General features: G+C 41.6%; 1 protein-coding gene across 3 annotated transcripts in view; it reads left to right on the top strand.

Moving 5' to 3' along the window:
• Positions 1 to 15,675: 15,675 nt before the first annotated feature.
• Positions 15,676 to 18,885, top strand: part of ppp1r37 (protein phosphatase 1, regulatory subunit 37) — a 35,835-nt gene continuing 32,625 nt past the window's right edge. For all 3 annotated transcript variants that reach the window (XM_048980512.1, XM_048980510.1, XM_048980509.1), the window contains exon 1: positions 15,676 to 17,807. In XM_048980512.1, the coding sequence (XP_048836469.1) occupies positions 17,111 to 17,807 (697 nt within the window). In that variant the 5' untranslated portion in view covers positions 15,676 to 17,110. The remainder of the gene's footprint in view (positions 17,808 to 18,885) is intronic.

The following is an 18,885-nucleotide window of genomic DNA, read 5'->3' as shown; positions in this document are numbered from 1 at the left end:
TGTATGTCTCATATCTGAAATACTTTGTGCAGCTCAAGGCAAGGCCATCGATGAGGGAGAGAGAACACATACTCTTCCCTTACCAGGATGTTTGTCCATTACAATGCAGTTTAAACATGCTGATACCGCAGATATCTAAATAAGGAAGGACGTTCCAACTCCCGAGACAATTGCCTCAGGTAGGAAAATAAACCAGCAGTCAATGTGGAGTTAATCTGCGGTGCAATTTTGCAACTGTTACTTAAATGGACCCCCTACTTGAGGTACTTTCACAATCTGCAGTCTTCTGCAGTCTGGTTTGGAAATTCTTCCTCACTGCCGTCTGCCTGGGGAGATTCTTGTGGGTGAGCTGAGAGGTTAAGAGGCTGAGATGAGAGGTGGGGAGGGACAAAACGCCTCACCACCCCTTCACCTCATCCCCGGACCACCCAGCTCCATCCTGAGGAGCCCCTTCCGGAGGTCGACGGCCAAGCCTACTGCTTTCGGGGGGACTCTGGCTACGGCTCGATCCACTGCAGCTGTTATGGGCCAAAGGCCCTGAGCCGTTCTGCGTGTGGGCACGCGTGTGGGCCTATGTTTTTCCCGTGAAGTGCACTGCAGGGCCAAAAGGAGCAAATAAGCTGGTGAAATGCATTCCGCATGAGTCACGCACCAGACGGAACATGACCTTTGCCTCTCTGTCTTTCGGCCACTGTGCAGATGCAGGATTATGACAGCATGTTGCACTGCTACGCTCAGCTGGGCGGTTTTGGAGGTTAGATAGCACAGCCGTCTTGCCAGGTAAATAGAGGAAAGTGTGTCTTCGATACAAGTGACCTTGATCTTGGAAGAATAACCAAGAATGCAGGCAACTCAATCAAAATTGAGTTTTGGCCAAAATCGGGTCTCTTAGTCTCTGTTTTATCTCATGACAAAATATCATAGTTCAACTATAGTTGGTTTTGAATAAAACACTTCTATTGACTTACTGTACAGACTAAACATATGGATGAACAGTAAAAAAAAAAAAGCATTTTTTCGACTTTTTTTTACGTGTCAATTACTGTGTTTTGCCTTCGTAGGACAATACTGCAGAATCACCATTTCGTGCATATTGAGGTGGTACTCAACAATTCCCATGCAGACACAGGTTACATTTGGACATAGGGGTGTTTCAGAGTACACAGTATAACATGGTACAAGGCAGTAAATACAAGGCATGTGGACTAGTGATATTATGTAAGCCTGGTAAAAAAAAAGGCTGTGTAAACGAAATGATTTGTCTTTAACCTCTCGTGCCAAAATGTATGCATGCAAATTTTTATAACTCAGTCCACAAGATACATGTTTGGGAAAATTGCTGCGGACTTTGTGAGTTTAGGAAATTTAATGAAAGTTCTTCATTGGATTACACGAGCAAGTTTCGGTTTTTGTTATTGTGACACACGGCGAGGAAGCCTGACGTTAGGTCACCAGCGGTCTCATGTCAAAAACAACAAAGAATGGACGGAGTGAGTTTTGGAAATATGCTCTTCAGTTATTATCTCAATCAGGCGTGGGACCTACTCAGTAACTTTAATTAGCTGTCTGACAGGTCAAAAACAGGACAAACCCCACCTATCCACATCCTCCCTCATCGGTCAATGTGCCCTTTCTGTCGTTTTACAAAATCGTCAGTAGGAAAAAAAGTGAAGAGAAAAAGAAAGGAAAAAAAAGAAGACATGTCAGTTCTGCCCCAAGGGAGCTCTTGAAAAAGCATGTCTCCTTTGACTGGAACTTGGGTCAAAACCTTAGATATAATCGCCCTTATCTCAGGAGACAGTGCATAATTGTTGACTAATGATGATGCTATTAAGATAATTGAACTAGCTGGACTTTCAGCATATACATTCATGCAATGTGCTTGGGAATGTAGCCTTACAGAGGAACTTTATCAAAATGATTATGCCATTAAACAACTGAGCTAAGATGTGTACACATTGAGAAGATTGATAGTGCAGTATATCAAGAACTTCTGGGGAAAAGGCACGCACTGTCCCACAAACAGAGTCTCAATGAAAATTGAGGTGTAACTATTCTAAAAGCAGATTGTATATCTGGTCCAGTCATAAATCAACAAGTCATAAATGTAGGGCTTACACTGACAATTGTGACAGCAAGTTTGTTTAACGAGCGCGAGCCAATACCAGCAAAGATAGTCACGCGGAAAATGCAGACCTTTGTACTGTAAATGTGGCAATTGACGACGATCGTTGAAAATAGTTTCTCTGGATGGGGGAATTATGGCAGAGATTGTGTTTGGGTTTTAGATAGCTGTTGCTTGCTGTCCCTTTTGTTTCCTGGGCGTGCCTTCGGTAATGTGTGGAAGAGAGAGACTGGATAAAGACTTAACGCTCCCTGCACAAACCTCCCGCGTCTAGCCGCCAGTCTGCACAGTCCCAAGATGAAAAATGATGTTTTTTCAGGTGTATCCCGTGACGTGGGCGCCGTCGCTGCCTGGCTGGTAATCGCATTCCCTTTTTTTCTTCCTCTGGACTTTTCTCCCCATTTTTCATCTTATTTACAAAATCACTTGCTGATTTGGACAATTAAGAAGAGATTTCAATGAGGCATAGATGCCTTCAGTGTGCACCAACGAGGTGTGGGATAGACTGAGATGACAGGGAGGTGGACAGTGTGAAAATATTCCCGCCCTGATGTTTAGACCGCAATGCAACCCCATGGTATGATTATTTTTAATGAGGTGTCACCAGTTACACCTTAAAACCCCAGATGTTCTTCCTTTCCTATACCAGGTAGTTATGTCGTATCTCCTGGACCATTGGGCCTGGTAGAAAGTACCAGGAGGCATATGTGTAAATGCAGTGACAAAATGTCACCTTGGGTCCTGCTGCCCAGGTTCTGTGAAATTCTGGGCCCCCTGGATCAGCTAGGGTATCCAATGCTTCTCCGTTACCCTTGGAAAGTAGCAAACAAACAAGTGACAAAGCAAAACCGACTTGCCAGGGGAGTCTTGAAGTTGCATCGAGCTGATTGACGATCTGCTCTGCCAGATGTCCAGATGGCTTAGAAGCCAGAGACCGACAGCAGAGGGTGCAGGCCACCAGGATGGAATGGATGCCACCATGTTTTATGAGCCTTCTGTTAAACGTGGGGCAGGGACAGGAAGTGAGTCCCAATTCCAAGAAAGTACTTAACTTCAGTAAACAAACCAAAGGTAAAAAAAACCCCCAACGTCATGCAGGTGTGAAGTATCTTTATAATCTTTTGTTTGTGTCAGGCATGTGCCTTGATAATCACCTTAGCGTTCTAGCAAAGTTCATTTTACTTATCATTGTTGAAGCACAAGTGGTTATAGACTATATCACAACCTAGTTACCAATCACACTGAGGTCCAGGGACTCTGGGTTGAAAAGAGCTTGTAGTTCTAATTTTCATTCACCATTTTTTAAAAATGTTTTGGGCAGGGGTGTAGATTTGGGAGGTAGGGAGACATCCATATCAGTACTGTGGTAGCACTGTTTGTCTTTAGGGGGGCAGGAGGGGGGAGTTTCGGGGCTGATTTGGTCCCTATCAATGTTGAAACCAAGCCTATTCCCTTGGTTTTAAGTAAGTATAGCAAAGGATTAAATCACAGGATTTGTTTTTGTTTTTCTTGTGGGTGCAGATAATTACTCTCGTGTCTAAATATGCGAATGAAGGGGGTGTCACAATATTTCAGAGTGTCTACTCTATTACAAAGACCACCCTCCCTTTCTGTGTGCGTGTCAAAGATAGAAAGTTTTCTGTCAAACTCAGACTGAATTATGCTTTAAAAATATACTGTCTTTTTTTTTAAGCCCCAAAAGTAGGAAACTCGACCCCCCTTGTTCTTTTAATGTGATTGTCTGAGGAAGGATACAAGAGAAATATGCAAGACCACAATAAATAAAATTACTTCATGAAAAAATGAGTTCATTGATCGTGATGAATGATCACCGGGGGAAACATTAAAAAAATGCTCCACCGCTCCTGTTTTTTGTCTCTCCCTCTTTTCTTCACCCTGTTCCTCCTGCAGAAAGAAATCATTACATTTGCACATGTGTCCGTTCTCGAAAACACGGCCGATAACAGGACCGTGAGTAACGGCTGGCCATTGCTGTGCAGACCACACCGTGCTCCAGAGAAACATTAAAACATGTTTCATCCCCTCCAACACAGGAAAAAGGGGTAAAAAAAACCCTGTAGTTGAAATTAGATTAGCGTTTAAAACATATGTGAATTTATCCAGCCCGAGTGGCAACTTCTCAGCAGATGCTTGACCTATCTCCAATTCCTCCGAGCCCCAGGTCTTTGGTTTCTCTCTCTCCTCCTCTCTCCGAATCACAGAACCAGAGGAGAGACTGTGTAAAATATACTGCGACGTCTGGGTGTTCCAATGTCAACACTAGCTTCTACTAAAGTAAAGATGTTACGGAGTGCGAAGGTACGTTAAAATGCTTTACCGTGGTTGAAGCCCTTTTGCTGGGTTAAGGAGGTGTGAAAATGATGCTCGTTCCTTCAGAGGAGCCCAGTGGAACTGATTTGTGGTAAGCCACATGCATAATTGCACCCAAATCAGCGAATCCCGCGAGCTCTGGCTCGACATGGAAACCAGGTGGAAACAGCGTGAAGACAAAATGGTGGAGAGGCTGATAAATTCATCTCCTGAGGTGGGCTGCTTAGCTTAATCACTAATGCAGAAGCTGAAGTGTTGAGCTGGGGGAATTTTGTTGGGGGTGAGGCAGAGGGAACAAACCCAAGGCTTTAGCTAGATAACCAAAAACCTGGGATGCAACTGCAGGCATATGTCCATGTCTCGTGAGTGAGGATCTGAGAATTTCAGAACCTGAAAATTGGTATAGGCAGTGCAAATACAACCTTCAATCAAGGTTGAGATCACATCACAGAAAGCAACAGGCATATGAGGCAGATCATGGGTGGAACGTGATGTATGCCAAGTGCCATCAGACCATGGGGAAAGCCAGGGGAACATATGGAGAACATGCAAAGAACACATTGGCCAAACACTCAAAAGTGAGGTAAAAGTGCCCCCTATCACCACTGAAATAAAAGTTTATGCACCAAATTTAAAGGAAAGTTATTTTAAAGCCAAATTTCCAAAACATGCAGATGCATGAATAATTATTCCTATAGGGGTGAGTGTGCCCTGCCCATGGGTTGGCATCCCCTCCTGGGTTATTCCCTACCTTCTGCCCATTATTTTTGGGATAGAGTCCTCACCTCCAATACCTTGTAAAAGACAAGAGGTATAGAAAATGAATGAATGAATGAATGAATGAATGTTTCAATATGACCGCATTGCAGATTCTTGGCATTATTTCAACTAGCTTCCTGATGTAGCCACCTGGAATGCTTCTCCGACGGTCCTGAAGGAGTCTCCACGAGTTTGAATGGCTATTAGTCTTTTGATCCAACTCATCCTAAACCAGTTCAATAGGGTTTACATGTGGGGATTGTGGGGGCCACGTCTTCTTTCACAGCACTCCATCTCTTTCTTTGTTCACAAGATAATACTTGCCACATTACTTCGGGGTGTGTTTAGAGTTGTTTTCTTGTTGAAAAATAAATGATTTTCAGTACTGTATGCCAGTACATACAGTTTCAATCTTCTTGAAAAAAGATATTAAAGGTATTATAAAGGTATTTTCTCATTATTGATATATTTCTGGGGGCTGTAAGCTTCCTAGCTCTGCCTCCATGTTCATGATGCTTACATATTCTCCACATTCACACAAGATTCCTCCAGCTAGTCAAACCTTATCCCGGAGTTCAAAGACCTTTGGTTTAGGTGAACTACTGCTTCTACATTGACTGGCATCCCATCTAAAAAGTCCCTCTACCCCGTGCTTCCCGGAATAGGCTCCATGTTGGCTGGATAAGTGGATGCACGAGACCAGACTGCCCACTAGGTGAAACTGCAGCACAGGTGTGCCCTATGAACTTAGAACTTGGCTTGCAGTTGTAGACAGAATTATACAGCTCCCTGAGGTTCCACAAGATATAAAAGCAGAATGTGCTGAAGAAATGTACAGCCTTATCCTTCCTCACAGCATAGATCTATCCATCTTCCATCTAGCACAGGCTTGCATGTCTTTCAGTAGGAAGTTGGAAAATATCTGAGGTAATGAAAATCACACTGGAGGCACCAATATTTCTGGACATTTTTTTGCCCAAGGAAATAAGGATGTACCCAATCAGAGAAAATCAAGTCTGAAATAATGTTCTAGGCACACACACAATTCATCTTTATTTTACTTAGCAGTGTAATTAAGATTAAGACGACACACACTGCAAATTTTGGAATCTGTGTTTTGCTGCATTTTTTTAGCATTAAAGAATGATGGCCCTAGTAATCCCATCCAGGGTTTCCACCTGCCCTGAGTATCCCGGGACGGACTCCAGGCTTCTCCTGACCCCGTACTGGCTAAGTGCTTATGGAAGACAGATGGACGGATCATCCTGGTAAAAAAAAAAATAAATGCCGTGGAGATAGTGTGTGCTGGACTTCCATCAATGAACGTGTTGGATGGAGGCATCTGGCAAAGAAACTTGAGATAAAACAATCAAGAAAAAAAAGTGAATAGAACAGTCACCCAAGATAAATGAAGTGGATTCGTTTCACTATCCCTACCCAGATAAATGCAAACAAAAGATTGTTTTCTAAAGCCATTTTGATGAAAGATTACTTGGATTATCTCAAATCTTCCTGCGATGTTCTAGGCACACAAGAATGTCCTGACAATGTTAGGATAACATAATGAAAATTACTATGGTATTATACTGGGGATCCGACTGAAGCATTTCCCAGTGTTTTCTGGGAACTTTCTCTGTGAACTGGGCAGCCGTATAGGTGCCTGTTCCAGCTGTGAAACCGGATAACAACTGGATCCAGTGAATATCACCCAATGAACCACCGGAGTATGGTCTGGAAACAGCGCAGGGTGGGGGCCAGTGGGGTTCAGCTACATCTGGGCCTCACCGCTCTCAGGCAGGGTCTGGACGCCAGCACGGTAGCCGGCCTCCCGAAGACCCAGAAGTTCTCCGGGAAGTGAGCGAGCCGACAACAGGAAGCCCTTTAAATCACATCGCAGACGGATATAAATACTTGAAGGAGGGCGCCAAGAGGTGGGGTGGCCATGGGGCAGGGAAACTTAATGCTGCCGCTACCATTTGTGTCAGGGAAGAGGTGACAGGAAGTGGTCGATGGAGACGGAGGAAGTGAGAAAGACAGGGGTGACAGTGATGGAGAGAGTAAGAAGGAGAGAAACGGATTTGGGGGAGGGGGAGGCAGAACACAGGTGGGGAAATGCAGAAGGATATAAGCCCTTCCTTTAATGACGTGGTTGAGAAATAAAATTGTTATCCCATACCACATCAATCCCAGAACACAGGTGTTCAATGACAGATCAAATCCTTCTCCTATTTTATACCTCCCCTGTTTCCCTCTGTGTTTTTTTTCCTAATAATGATATAAAAAACAATTTAATGTGAAAACCATGAGCACATATGGTAGAGATCAAACCTGGTTAAAGCTTCATCGGCTGCGGTGTCAGTCTTCTCCCCTCTGGCTTTAGACCAGCCCGGGTCCCATGAGGGAGCGAATCGTCAGAATGGTCCTGGTTTGTTTTAACCCCTGATCACATCTTGTTTAACTTGATGTAGCTCTCAAAGGCCTTGACTAGAAAAATAAAAAAAATGAAACATGGATTTATGTCATCTGTACTACTGTGCATTTCTATCTGATTTTTTTTGTGAATGTAATGGTTTCTGTGCCTGTATTAGTTTAAATCATGTCAAGTCAAACTTTATTGTCATTTCAAAAGCAGGCAGGCATCCATCCATCCATCCATCTATCCATCTTCTATACCCACTTGTCCTGTGGAAGATCATGGGTGCCTGGAGCCTATCCGAGAAGCTATAGATGCATGGCAGGGAATTACCCAGGATGGGGCGCCAGCCTATTGCAGCGCAGTTATACAATGAAACGAAATAACGTTTGTCCAAGACTTAAAAAAAAGGCTTTGCACGTATGACACAAACGACAACAATGACTAAATAAATAAATATGCTTTGAAAGTAGTGCAACTTTCAACGATGGCTGTGAAGTGGGTTTGACTCTGTGTAGTTCCATGCATGAATGAGTAGTTTCATGCAGGAACCACCACTGAAGGATTACTCACCTCAACTTACCCAGCTGCCGTAGCAATTCTGGGCTCATGTCCCCTGCCTCCCACCTTAGCAACAACGTTGTGCTGATTTAATGTCGTTTTTGTCCCTACTAAAGCCTCTCTCTCCCCCTCACATGCGCTGAAAGTCCTTAGCATTTCTGGCCTACAGTGCCAAGTTCCATGGTCTGCTTGAGAGCTGTCTGCCCCCAGTTCCACCTCAAGAAAATAAATTTTTGAAAATGCAAACAAATTTTAATTTTTTTTTTTACTAAAAATATTAAAACATTCAATGCCTACATAGCCATGACATCCCAAAACAACATTGATCCGTGACGTTTGCACATGTGTCTATGAAAGTCAACCCTCTCTTCCATGTGCAGCTCAGTGGGTTATGCCTTCGTGGGTGTGATTCAGAGATACCTAATTCAGATCCCATGCTTGACATAATCATCTAGCTGTGAAAGGTGTGTTGGAGAAACAGCTGACCCGTTGCTTAAACCGCAAGTCTTGCTCTCAACTATAGATATCTATATATGCATCATAGAAGGAAAAATTAAGCTATGCAAAAAGCACTCTAATATACTCGTGTAAATGGCAACTAGAGCATCATTACCAAGTAAATTCACATCCTAAAGTCTTCCTCATGGATATTCCTTAATCTATTATTCTTGAAATATTTCATAAATGTTGGGCAGTCAGTCGACTTTAAATCCCCGAGGTTTTTTTTACTCCTTACTTGGGAATTTTTGGTTCCTCTCCTCCATTGTCATCTTGCTTTATTTTATTTCTTTGTCTTCCCTTTTCCCTGTTTTTGTGTTATTCTGTCTCATTGATGCCGTAATATATCACAACACACCCACGTGAAGCTCCTTGCAGCAACTCTGTTGTGAAAGGCACTATATAAAAAGAATTTGGATTGAAATGTAGAAACATTAGAATTTGAATGTATAGCCCACATATCTACCACAGGATTGGGGGGTTTTCATGCACTGATTAGTTTAAATATCCATTTTGAATCACTGACTAGTCATGGATGACATATATGTCATAAAGATACAATCTGCATAACTAATAACCGAAAGATAAAATGAAAAAAGATGTTTTACTATTTTTAAAGTTGTGCATTGCAGATGGCTGTTGAACTTTTTAAGGTCTTGTAATTGGAAGGAAAATAATATGCTAGGATCCCTGTTTTAATGAGCCACTTATTTTGGATAGAAACAAAATGACTACAACACCACGAGAATTCTGACACATTTCTAAAACATTTCATGCACGGACTCACTTACGAAAATTCAATATAAAGGTCAGTCGAATCTAAAAAAAAAAAAAAAAAGATCTCAGCTGGACCTTGGATGAGACTCATTCTATTTTCACTCCAAGTATCTCAGGACATCTTAAAAAGCTCAGCTGCTTCTCGTTCGTGGTGATTATAAATCTCGGCTGAGCATGAGTGTGTGGGAGTAGGCATGAGATGCTTAGTGCTGTAGTGCAGGAACAGCAGTCAGTGACAGACAGGATCGTGCCACTGAAAATAATCAGGCATTAAAATGACCAGGATGGAAGGAATGACTTGCTGTCATTTGTAATACAGAAATTACAAAGCCTTTGTTCATAAAAACATGTTATGTTTCATTCAGGGTGTCTTTCTGTGCTTCCTCTGATAAACTCCAGGATCATCTAGAATCTGGACCTGATAAAGGATATTGGACATGGATACAAACATAATTCTTATGAGCTTCTATACAGTACCAGTCAAAAGCCTGAACACATCTGCTTTTAATGCAGTTGGCTCTATTCCAGCGTTATGGCTAAATGTCTTGATGAAATGAAATAATACATATAAAATACGCAATGACCAAGAGAAGTGTTCATTTTAGACTCTTCAAAATCGCCCTCTTTTGCGTCTGAGACAGCTTTGCAGACGCTTGGCAGCTTCTTCTCAACCAGCGTCCATTTGTAGCCACCTGGGATGCTTCTCCAACAGCCCTGAAGGGAACTTCCACAAGTTCTGGGCACAAGCTGCCTACCGGGCTCTTGATCCAACTCATAGCGGGAGCCAGGTCACCTGTCACAGCACTCCATCTTTTTCCTTGTTCACAAGATAACACTGCATAACCTCAAGGTGCGCTTAGGGTCAAGATCTTGCTGAAAATCAAGCCTTTGTCAGTAGGTATGCCGGATTTTCATTAGTACTGTATTTGATTGTCTCATTAGTACATGAAAACGGCATGAGAGAAAAGTACACAAAGACAACTTGGAGTTGTTGTTCAATTCCCTGTATCCTTATGCAAATGCTTAAATTGAACACCTTCAATACACTCCTGGGTACATAAAGTACTACTTGTATATAGATACACAAGCGTATTTGCTAAGTCAAGTAAATAATGGCATATTCTGATGTTTAATCATAAATCCTATTATGGGACATGTGTAAAGATGAAAACGACGTCCCATTATTCCGAGAAATGATTGGTGTGTTTGCCCAGCGTGTTTCCTCCAGTGCTTTTGTCTGACAGCTTATTTGTTCCATTCTACACTCTAAAACGTTAATACAGGCATGTGGTAGGTGAAGAATGTCCGACTTTACAGGCAACTCGTACTTACAGTACGGGCCGCCATAAAGCTTATTATGTTAAACATTTGGATTAAATATCCATCCATTTTCCAAACTGCTTATCCTACTGGGTCGCGGGGGGTCCGGAGCCTATCCCGGAAGCAATGGGCACGAGGCAGGGAACAACCCAGGACGGGGGGCCAGCCCATCACAGGGCACACTCACACACCATTCACTCACACATGCACACCTACGGGCAATTTAGCAAGTCCAGTTAGCCTCAGCATGTGTTTTGGACTGTGGGGAGAAACCGGAGTACCTGGAGGAAACCCCATGACGACATGGGGAGAACATGCAAACTCCACACACATGTGACCCAGGCGGAGACTCGAACCCGGGTCCCAGAAGTGTGAGGCAACAGTGCTAACCACTGCACCGCCATGCCGCCCCCTGGATTAAATATATTGGTCCATAATAATGATCACTCACATTATTTTGCGATGCTTATGCAAATATTGCGTGGCTTCAGTGGTTTATCAAATCGCGGTTCAGTGCGGTACCATATGAAGTTATTTTTACTATTTCTGTATAATAATTATCATTATTATGTACCGTATTACTAGTTTTCCAACTAGTCTACAAATGCAACTTGAAGTCCTTGAAATTCCCTGAAATTTTACTACTAGCAGGTTTTCCTGTGACTTTGAGTAGGATGCTGCACAACCAAACGATACCACTAGTGTGGAATCTAGCCTTCTGGAATAATGCTTTGACAGCCTGATGGAAAATGAGAAATCAGAGAAAATGATCCACTGTTGGAAGTTATCTTTATTTAGTCTTTTGTGGTACAGTTCAGGCAGCTGAGCTTTTCCTGCAAGAATACATGAATTCACACTCTTCCCATTTCCCAAAACTGTTTACAGAGACAAGTTCCAGACGGCTGAACGGAAAAGTAATGACGGTTAAATTTGGAGAGGGAAAGAGCAGGAGGAAAGGTCCCATCCGTCCGTAGCGTTTCCTTTTGTGTGTGAAACGAATCAGTGATTGAGTCTTGGATGTTGTTTATTTAATATATGATTTCCTTACCTTGTGCAATTTCCTTCCGGTCCATGCCTCACATCACCTTAAAGCAAGAAAGTAAATTAACATCGAAGAATGGTACTCAATGTCCGGTCATCCATGGATTAGTGATTGAAGGGATTGGGGGTGTCCTTCAAGGCTGGCTGAGTGAGATTTGTATTAGGCCAGCTTGGCTTGTCAGGCCCAACACATGTTACTCAACAGGCATGAGGGATTGAGTTTAGTCAGGAGGCATGGGTATTGTTTAATGGATCTTGACGTCAAAGGTACAATGCAAGCTCCATCTGTTGTCTGAAATAGGTGCAGTGGGCTTGGAAACTCCACAACATTATATATCACCTCCCCACCACTGTCAGGTAGCACGAGAGTATCAGTTCCTCTTGTGCTAACTGACAGTGGTGGGGAGGTGATATATAATGTTGTTTTGGGTTATTACTTTCTACTGGAGCAAAATAAAATAGCCGGAAAATAGCCATGAAAAACAGGTGCAGGTTGGGTCTCATGGTTGGCTCAAATCAAGCATTGGCTTCTATCATCACATCCAGTGCCATGTCTGGTCATTGTGACACTTGGTGCAAGAGATTGACGATTGGAGCAGCTACAAAGGAGATGCTCTTGCTTTGGATTTCATTCCTCTCCACCATTTCTGTTAAACCCATCTCCCATACTCAAATAAAGTTCCTATTCCCCTCTCGTACTCTGTGTCACGTGATCCTTTTGGTCTTCCCAGCCAAAGCAAGTTGTACAGAAGCCGACTGCCAACTCGCTCCGTCCTTTGGTGGTCTTCATCACCTTCCAATATTACATTCAGAAACAGTTTACTAAACTTATTATTTTTATTTATTAATATTAAAGGTCACATTGGATTAGGCAAATTGCTACTGTGGATTTTGAGACACATAAGCATAATTTGTATATTGCATGTTTATGTAATAATTGCCATGTAGAAGGCGGAAATATGCATGATTTACAGTGAGCAAGGGTTTTAAAAATCCAGCAACATAAGACATCACTTTGGATGCTTTTCCCAACATGGATTTTGGTTAGTTCTTGTTTATATGCATTATTTTGCTTTTGGCTAACTTTAGTCACCGACTGACATTTTAAATCCTGTTTTCTTTCCAAGGCATATTTATGTTTTAGAAATGTCCGCATCTCCTTCCTGCTGGAGCTCACATTTTGTACTGTGTTAGTACCATCTGCCATAGTTGTCAGATGCAGGCAAAATTTTAGTCTATAAAATGTGATTCTTACAATTTGACTTTATATATTAGTTACCAAATTGCCCGTAGGTGTGCATGTGTGAGTGCATGGTGTCTGTGTGCCCTGCGATGGGCTGGCCCCCCATCCTGGGTTGTTCCCTGCCTCGTGCCCATTGCTTCTGGGATAGGCTCCGGACCCCCCCACGACCCAGTAGGATAAGTGGTTTGGAAAATCGATGGATGGATGGATGGATGGGACTTTATTTTACAGAAACAAACAACCAAAAACACTTTACATAACAGCATCACATGTTTTTAAAGGTAAGCATTTTTTAACTCTTTCCTTTGATGATTCTTTCTAACTTGATTTCATTCATTTACCTTTTTGTAGGAGAGAAATCAATAACTACATTAAAGTGAAGGCAATAGGTCCCCAAAGTCCCCACAGAGAAAAATGCAAACATTCTTATTTGAAATTCCTAAATAATTTCCTTTTCCCACGCTTCTCTGCTATCAATTCAAAGAAACAATATACAATAAAATGCTTTCATTTTTAATGTTTTGTTAACTCTAACGGATTATTTTTGTGCGTGAATCATCATAAGTATAAAGAATTTCCATTGTGTACATTCACTCCAACCTCTACTGCCCAAATCACCAACTAGAGTCTCTGACTCGCAGCTTGACTCAGATTCAAGTCACAAATATGATGACTTGTGACTCGACTCAGCAAAACTGATTGAAAGACTTGGACTTGATCTAGACTTGAGGGCAGATGACTTGAAACATGGCTTGGACTTACAATGGTCTTATAATGAAAATCTCTGCCAAAGGCTAATGGGAAATTGAGTAGCATAAACCCGATGAGGTTTTGATTGCGGTGATTATAAAGCAAAGATTATTCTTGTAGAATAGTGACTGACAGACGAAAGAAATACATTTTATTAGTGCTAATACTTTGTGTATATATTTCACTTTACATATAGTTTTGAAACAGAAATCCCTACTTGTAACAGATTTTTTCCCCAGAAAACTAAATATAATCCTCTTTGGGATATATGAGGCTATGAACAACATATACTTGTAATTACATAATTACATAGAATCTGCCTTTAAGGGGAATTTACAGTAATTCAGAATTAACTACATGACAGACAATGTATGCAGGTACTTCAATTATGGTAGCATATAAAGCATGGATGAAGTGTCTGCAAATTAAATAAATGTCAGATATGAAAAGAAAACTTATCTTTACGAATAAACTTTATAGTTTCGTACGTAATTGGATCCAATGTTAACTGCTCTCAATCACACACCGTGTCATGTTTTCGAGTGATGTGAGTGTTTTAATGTTTAATATACATGGTACTTTTGTAGGCTAATTGTCAATGAAGATGGCATTCCCAAAAGGATACTAAAATTCCCAAAAGGACGAGCTAAGTGTTCAAGGCATTATTTTGTTAGTTAACAGAAAAGGTTTACAATTGTGTTATTGCTGTATCGGCATTTGTTGTCAGAGCAACGAAATGGAGCAGATGGTAATGCGTTTAATAGATAATTCAGTGAGGGGACATTTTAAGGTTGAAATAATCTACTTTGTGCGTGAACAATTTGAAAAGCAACTAAATACGGAACGGTATCTTGGGAGGAATGAAAACGTCAATCTGGCAGTCAGGTGTTGAGGGTTTGAAAACATTGCCCTCTGCTGGAAATTGTAGTTTTTGCATTTTTTTTCCATTTGTGCTTCGATTTTCTTAGTAAATTGACGAGCACATTCCTTTTGACTTCCGGATTTTCTGTCGTTTTTTTTAATACACAATGAATCCTATTAAATATTATTAAAAGTTGGCATTGTTCATGTGTAGGCATATGCTTTATGAAAAAAAATCGGTATAGATCACAATTAACCGTTTATTTTTCGTAAATGTTTAAACTGATGCCAGATGGGATTCTTTGAAGATGTGGGATTTTTGTATAAATTAATCTTCAGAGTGTATTACCTATTATTCAGTTTTTTTCTGGTCATTTATTCCCTGTTTGCATTATTTTAAAAATATTTAGGCTTATACAACCACTCGTAATTACAAACGTGTTAGCCTATATTTCTGGAGTATAAAAATGACTGTATCACACTAAGTTTGAACGTTTCATTCCAACTAAAAAAAAAGGGTGTCACCTCACTAACATTTCACGGCCTACATAAATCGTGTACACACATACTCATACTGCCATTATTTTGACATTTGACTGAAATTTCAACTAAGTAAGCATACATACTGACTGGTCTTATGTACGTCTGTTCAAAGTGATCTTCATTGCACTGCATTTGTATTGTCCTGTTGTTATTTTGTGTTTTTGTGCAAATTCTGTATTTTGTAACACTTAATATAATAAAACTTGTATATTGCACGCACTGTTTGTTTGTTAACTAAAACACCAATAAACAGATGTTAAAAAATGTCACGGTTTATTATACGAAACCTGATACCGCACGAGGGATGGGCCGACATCCAACTTCAGAATTACACTACATGCCGCACCGTGAATATCCGCACTACTGGAAGCACGCGCGTAACGCCGATGTCATTAATAATGAAATTTCACTGTATTAAATGACCGGTTATTTTAAACGAGCGATTCAAACAACGCGTGACACGTTTAACCAAAGTTCCGCGCGGGCGACGAAAGTGCTGATCCCAAACCGGCGAGATTTTCCCGCTACGGCTCTGATGACGTGCGCTCGTGTGGACAACAAACAGTAGTTTGACTAAGGCAGCGAAAGAGAGAAATTCAGGTTTTGTACGCCTCACAGGTATCCTTCGCGGTGCGGACTGTAATATGCGACGAATTTCGTTTATATCCACTCACCTTTAAAAATAAATCTGTTTTAATTGGGGGGAGCCATTTACGCCTGAGTGTTTAAAGCCATTTGTAAGGAATACTCTTGTCAGCCTCTAGCTTTTAGCAGGATAGGAAACGATGCCGTGATGCCAATGACGCCTGCGTTTTTCCCTGCCTAGCCGAAAGATGCGACGCGACGCGTTTTAACGGATTGGCGGAGAAGGGGGGGACGTATACCTTTTGAATCGCCTCTTGCTCTGTAGACAGAATGTGGGTACCGACCAAAAGAGCCCGTTTAGCCCGTAAAACGAGGATGAATGGCCTAACTGGGTAGGTGTCATGTAAGCGGCGATTCGTGCCACCCGTCGCTCATCACCACATTTTGCGGAGAAGGACACGAATTAGAAATAATCGGATTTCGCTCATATAAGTTAAAATAAGTGGAAGATGAGGGGAAGCAGAGTATGAAGAACCGGGCACTGACTTTTTTAGGAGGACCCTGGGGGAAAGCGAATTACTTGCCGGGCGACGAACTGTCTCGCTAATAGCTTCGAGAGACAGAAAGCACGTACAAAAAACAACATGATACCTGCCTGAGGCCGTCCCTCTGCACATCGACTGTGATTAATTGTTCAGTATAGTTTTATTTTAACCGATTGGTCACGCAGGTAAATCAAATCCATTTATTAACGTTAACAAAAATTACTTGGCCGGTCGGGTTGAACGTTTGCTCGGACAGCCTCGCCTTTCGCCGACTGGCAGCCGAATCGCGATTTGACAGTAAATTTTCCCCCGGTGTTTAGGTCTCCCTCTCATGTATATTGAGATTTATACGCTTAAAGATATTTTGCAAGCCATGGTTGGCGTAGTAACGACCGCCAGTGAGGTCTGTCTTCGGTTATAGAGTCATATATATGTGAAACTGGCCTGGCGATTGCTATGTAAATTTGCAACGGTACCCTTGAAGACCAGTGTTTACAAAAGTTTCCAACGAGTCGTTGATATCCGCATACTAGCAAAGCACACAAATAATTTTAAATGCATCTGCGTGTAAACGGGGTTTATTATATTTGGATTGTCAGCCACATTTATCGGGACTTCCATTGAAAGAAAGTGTAAAGCTACGTCCACTTTCCTCAGATATTGACACTTAGATTCGTTAGTTTGAATAGGAATATATAGTAACTACCGAAGTGGAAGACGAGGCAGGAACACCCTTGTCTGCTCTTTTTGAGCTAGAAATGATGAACAGCCAAGAAGTCCTAGATTTTTGCAGTGCCAGATCAAATGACATGAACACAGATGCCACAAACTGCATGGAAGATATTATAACCTGGAAGGACATTCAAGTCATGGAAGGAGAAGTGTCAAAACAAGGAATTGGGACCGTGGCTGTGGACAGCGCTGGGCCATGTGGGTTGAATGACAGTCACCTTGGTTGTGAGAAAGACCAAAGGACAGAAGAGGTAAACGGGAATGGGAAAAGTACCATTCCGAGTGTGTCTTACGTCTCCTACTTGGATATCTCCTCTGATCCATGCCAAGAAGCTAGCAGATGTGATTCTATAGTAGATGATCCAAATGCTGATTTTGGAGATATGGATATTGGTGTGGATTTAACTCTTAATGAAAGCGGCGTGCTGGAGCCAGAGTCTCCATCCCAGGATGGTGAGTTGGTGGTTCAGGAAGGTATCCAGGATGTATCCGTTCTAGCTGCTAAGCCTGTGGATATGTGCACTGCTGCAAAAGAACCCAGGAGGGCCCAGGATAAAGAAGGAGGTCATTTGCCTTCTGAACCCCTTGTAGTAGAGACAAGCCCTGCACTCTCAACTGCAGAAGACAATGAGAGACACAAGCATGGGGGCAAAAGGGTGACTTTCCCTTCTGATGAAGACATCGTTTCTGGAGCCGTAGAGCCAAAAGACCCTTGGAGACATGGTAAGGATTCCACTAATCCCAATCTTTTATTACAGGGTCTACTTGGGTTGGACTGATGTTTGTTACAGTAGGTTTTCTAGATGAGGACTACACTCCACTATTGAAGGCCTGTGGTCCAGCAGAGTCTCTGACTTCCCTGATTTCACTCACCTGATTTATTTTTTTATGTATTTTATTTGCCTTTCCTTGTCTTGTGAAATTGACATTACAAAACAAAGTTAATGCCTGTGGTGTTTTCTCACATACTGGTGGTGAAAGGAAATGCGTGATGGTGAAAGTAAAATCTGCTGACTGCAGACTGTTAAAGGACAGGGGTAATATGTATAGAAAGAAGAAAAACCTACTCAGATTTCTCATTATGTTGACGCCAGTCGTCCATACAATGTTTATATGTACCAGCCACCGAACCAGCAACTCAAGGTCTTCCTGGAAAATGGATCTGTCTTCCTGGAACTGCTTTAACCTGTCAGTTTCTACCTGCCTCATTCTTGACTGTTTAGGCTGTTAAAGTTGTGACACATTAGGTGTTCCTATATTTTTGGTGCTTATCATGTTTGTGGTGGCTGTCATATAAAAATAAATAGAACTCAACTTCTGGAATGAGGCTGAGTTTTTTTAACCATCATATTTATGTTCTGTAATGTATACAGTAGTTATTTTAGCACAGTTTTCACAGCTCAGATGCTTCTGACATTTTAGAGTGCACAGCATGTAACAGCTTTGAGATTTTGCTTGGATTTACTCAGGAACGCTGTGACCCTGGTTAGTTAAGTGAATATTGAAACTCAATGAATACATAACATCCTGACAATTGCCAAGAATATTAAGCTTTTATTTAACATTTTTGAGGGGAAGATGGGAAATTCAAAGGGATGAAAGGAAGTGGCTGCAATGTGTATTAAAACTGAAGTATGTTATTAATAGTTTAATATACAGAAACTGCACCAAATACCTTTCACCTGGGCTCTCACAATTAATGTAGATTTGTCTCTATTTTGATTGTGCTTTTAAGATCCAACTAGACATATCCAATCTGTCCGTCTTCCAAGAAGTTATCCTTTGCAAGATCATGGAGAGG

The sequence above is a fragment of the Brienomyrus brachyistius genome, chromosome 17 (genome assembly GCF_023856365.1).
Source record: "Brienomyrus brachyistius isolate T26 chromosome 17, BBRACH_0.4, whole genome shotgun sequence".
NCBI lineage: Eukaryota > Metazoa > Chordata > Actinopteri > Osteoglossiformes > Mormyridae > Brienomyrus > Brienomyrus brachyistius.
The sequence above is the reverse complement of the archived record's forward strand: the minus strand, read 5'-3'. Positions and strand labels throughout refer to the sequence as shown.